The sequence below is a fragment of the Amia ocellicauda genome, chromosome 14 (assembly GCF_036373705.1).
Source record: "Amia ocellicauda isolate fAmiCal2 chromosome 14, fAmiCal2.hap1, whole genome shotgun sequence".
NCBI classification, from domain to species: Eukaryota; Metazoa; Chordata; class Actinopteri; order Amiiformes; family Amiidae; genus Amia; species Amia ocellicauda.
The window spans coordinates 10,359,843-10,364,169 of NC_089863.1; the positions used below are offsets into that span (position 1 = coordinate 10,359,843).

A 4,327-nucleotide genomic window follows, 5' to 3' on the forward strand; every position below is an offset into this window, starting at 1 on the left:
CTGTTCTTGGGCAATAGTAAAACCACCATCTAAAATGCTAAAACCCTATCCAAAATAACAAAAAGGAACTAAATTATACAACCCTATATTTCCCCGTATAATACATTTGTGAGAGAGCAGTAACCAGTTCTCTTTTGCAGGTACAGACGACCCAACAACCACCACAGGTAGGTGTGACATGATACGGAAGACCCCTGTTCTGTGGAGTCCTTTTCTAGGCAAACCGGACCAGCGCCCAGTTGGCCGAACACGACACCAGCAGGCTGCAGGTAAGAATAGTTAAAACATAAGAAAGTTTACAGATGAGAGGAGGCCATTCGACCCATCGTGCTTGTTTGGTGTCCATTAATAACTGAGTGATCCAAGGATCCTATCCAGTCTATTTTTTCCCAAATTTTCAGCTTCAGCTTCTGGAGCCCAGAACTGTCCACAGTATCCAGATGAGCTCTAACTAGTGCATTGTACAGTCTGAACATCACTGCCCTTGTTCTCAATTCTACACTTCTGACAATATACCCTAGCATTCTGTTTGCCTTTTTTATTGCTTCCCCACATTGTTTGGATGGAAAAAGTGAGGAGTCCACATAGACTCCTAGGTCTTTCTCATGCATTACTGAGGAACCCTGAATAATGTTTTACATCAAATGTATAATGTTTTATATTAATAATAGTATGCAGACCGAGCAAATTAGATTTATCGAGCTAGTGACAGGGAGTTGTTCAGGGCATACCCTCTAGACAATCAATTAATTACTTCATCTAGTTCTATTCCTCCCATAGTGTAATTATAGTGGACATTTTTGTTACCTGCATGTATTACCTTGCACTTGTCCACAATGAATTTCATCTGCCAGGTGTTGGCCCACAACTGAATATTATCCCTTTGAATAGCCTGTGCTGCCAAGATTGTTTCTGCTGAGCCACCTATTTTACTATCACTTGCAAATTTGACAAGTTTGCTAACTTTCCCAGAGTCCAGATCATTAATATAGATTAGAAAAAGCAAAGGCCCTAGTACTGACCCCTGTGGAACTCCACTAACAACCTCACTCCAGTTAGAAGCGACTCCTCTAATCAACACCCTCTGTTTCCTAGACATCAACCAGTTCATAATCCATCTACTTACATTACCCTGAATGCCTACAGCTTCCAATTTGAGGATCAGTCTTTGGTGTGGAACCTTATCAAAAGCTTTTTGAATATCAAAGTATATCATATCATATGCTTTCACATGATCCACAGCTGCAGTTGCAAGTTCGAAAAATTCTAATAAATTAGTAAGACATGATCTGACTCCTCTAAACCCATGTTGACTATCTCCAAGAATATGGATTTCATTAAGATGCTCCAGTCAGTTGGCACATCCCCTGTTCTAAGTGTGATTTGGAATAGTTTAGTTAGTGGCCTATAAATAATTTCCCTAATTTCTTTAAGTACTGTTGGAAATATGCCATCTGGCCCAGGTGATTTTTTTGTTTTTAATTCTGCTAGTCCCTTTAGTACTTCCTCCTCATTTATCCTGATCTCTCTTAGGGTTTGACTGGACTGATACCTAACCTGTGGCATGTTATCTGTTTTTTCTTTTGTGAAAACCTCTGTGAAATACTCATTTAGAACATTTGCCACATCTTGTTTGTTTTCCAACATACTTCCATTTTTGACCTTTATCTGTTTCACTTCCTCCTTTATTGACCTCTTGCTGTTGTAGTATTAAGCTTGTTGCATTAGTTTTAGCTATTTTTCTTTCTATTTCCCTCATTGCTTTCCTGATCCCTTTCTTAAGATCTCTTTGCAGTTCAACATATTCTTTGTATTTTGTTTCATCTCTATCACTTTTGTATGAGAGTTATGAAACGCTCTGGTTGCAAGTCTTAACAATCCCTCGCTCGTTACAGTCCTTTATCATATCTTATCATATCTCTTCATCCCAATGAGGGCTCCAATGGAACTGCAGGTAAGAGGAAGATAATTAGCCTTCATAGGATAGACATCCTTGTTATATGCTTATATCTGTCGGAAATAATCCTTTTCTTTCTGTACAGGTGTAGCTACCAGAGAGGAGATGGAACAGCAGCAGTAGCTCCAAGAACACAGTGCAGTGAAGCACAATGTCCCACAAAACCTAAATCAAGCCAGTTCTATAAACCACCGGTGCCAATGCCTCAAAATTGGCTAATAAAGTCTTTAAACATACTGGGGGTCTTTTCCTACACCACCATCACAGTATACAGTTTTAGAAAAAGTAACTTAGCTGCTTTGAAGTCTGTGCCATCGATTCTTAGCTGCTAACTCCAGTGACTGTTCGTCACCATTTCTGGTTTCAGGTTCTCTCCATATTATTTGTAATCCTCAATGTGGAAGGGTTCACTTATATTTGCTATAGCCACACCATACCACACCACACCACACCATATAGCGCTTTGCCACTCCTCTGTCTCTCTCAAACACTGGTTTCAGTAGGAGACACAGTGTCTGTATTCTCTGTCTCCTGCTCAGCTCTGGGTGTCCAGCAGTTGGTCAGTGTGAACAGCCTCTGACAGCAGGGGACAGAGTGCAGTGTGTTCCTGACATCAGACCTGAGGAAGATGTACAGCACTGGGTCCACAAGAGCATTTAGAGCATACATTTCAGATGTAACAAGAAAGACATTATTCAATATACTATTGCTATTGTCATTGACAATAAACCTCATTATCCCAAATGGGAGGAAGAACACAGTGTAGGTGCCAAGGACAAGGGCCAGCATGCACAGAATTCTCTTCTTCTCCTCGTCTTGTATGGAATGGGTTCTGATGATGACTCTCCTGGTGCCGAGGTAGAAGAAAACCAGAAGAGGGAACGGCAGGAGGAAGACGTTTGGAATGGAAATCAGCCTTGCTGTGAAAGGGTCAAAATTCCAGAAAAACCTTAGCATAATCGGGACAGTTAACAATAAAGCCAGCAGCCAGACTCCAGCAGAGATCAGTGCGGCGTGTCTGACGCTGCGGCGGTACCGGTACCACAGAGGATGGGCGACCACCAGGTATCTCTCCAGGGCGATGCACACCATGAACCACACGCTGGCACTCACACCGAAGAATAACAGCACTTCAGAAAAGTTTTCATAATCTGAGGCAATGTACAGAGGTCTTGAAACTACCTGCAGGAGGTCGGCGATGAGCAGGTTGATGATGTAGATGGGCACCACCATGTCAGACCTGATGAGACGGTACAGGCCACAGATGGCCAGGCAGTTCACAGGCAGCCCGACACACACAATGAAAATGTTAATTATGATTCTGAATATTTCCATAGGAGCATAAGTGTTGGGCTCTGTGTCTGATTTACCAGCGGTGTATGAATGATTCATGGTGTTATTTTGAATGGTGTGAGAAGAGTACATGAAGTCCTGGTCAGAGTGAGGCTGAGGACTCTGTCCTGTCCTTGTCAATGGGGAGTCGACCTAGTGTTTAAAGAATAGAAACCCATTAGACATCAACAATTGAATCATCATAATATACTGTCCCAACACTCCAGCCTGACCACCTACAAAATAAAAACAAATGTGATATTACTGTTGAAGTTTTGATCAACCTGAAAAAAATGATTTGCGAGATGAACAGGGTGCTGGTAAGAAAACAGACTTAGTGGTGGTTAGGCTTCTGGACTCCTGAGTAGAGGGTCATGGGTTCAATCCCAGGTGTGGGGGACTGCTGTTGTACCCTTGAGCCTAACACTGTACCTAGATTGCCCCAGTAATAAATAAAATATAAATGTATAATTGTATGTAAAAATAATGTGGTAAATTTTAACAATTGCAAGTCACCTTTCATAAAGGTGTCTGCATTTAACTATAATGAAGTAAAAACCTACAAATAAGTGGCACTGAGTTCTTTGAACCTCAGATAAAACAAAATACTTTAGCCCAAAACTGAAATCATTATGATGCATGTATGAGTGTGTGTGTCTATCTGTGTAAACTGATCAGCCATAACATTATGACCACAGGAAAAATGGGCAAGCATAAGGATCTGAGCGACTTTAACAAGGGTCAAATTGTGATGGCTAGACGACTGGGTCAAAGCATCTCCAAAACTGCAGCTCTTGTGAGGTGTTCCCGGTCTGCAGTGGACAATACCTATCAAAAGTGGTCCAAGGAGGAAAAGTAGTGAACCGGAGACAGGGTCCTGGGCGACCAAGGCTCATTGATGCACGTGGGGAGCAAAGGCTGGCCTGTGTGGTCCAATCCAACAGACGAGCTACTGTAGCTCAAATTGCTGAAAGCGAATGCTGGTTCTGAAAGAAAGGTGTCAGAACACACAGTGCATCGCAGTTTGTTGCGTATGGG

At 42.0% G+C, this 4,327-nt stretch overlaps 1 protein-coding gene across 1 annotated transcript; it reads right to left on the reverse strand.

Moving 5' to 3' along the window:
- Nucleotides 1-214: 214 nt before the first annotated feature.
- Nucleotides 215-3,292, reverse strand: LOC136768129 (G-protein coupled receptor 4-like). The gene is made up of 2 exons (XM_066722182.1): nucleotides 2,688-3,292; nucleotides 215-263 (listed from the first exon to the last, which is right to left on the reverse strand). The coding sequence occupies exons 1-2, from the start codon at nucleotides 3,290-3,292 to the stop codon at nucleotides 215-217; spliced, it is 654 nt and encodes a 217-aa protein (XP_066578279.1).
- Nucleotides 3,293-4,327: the final 1,035 nt, after the last annotated feature.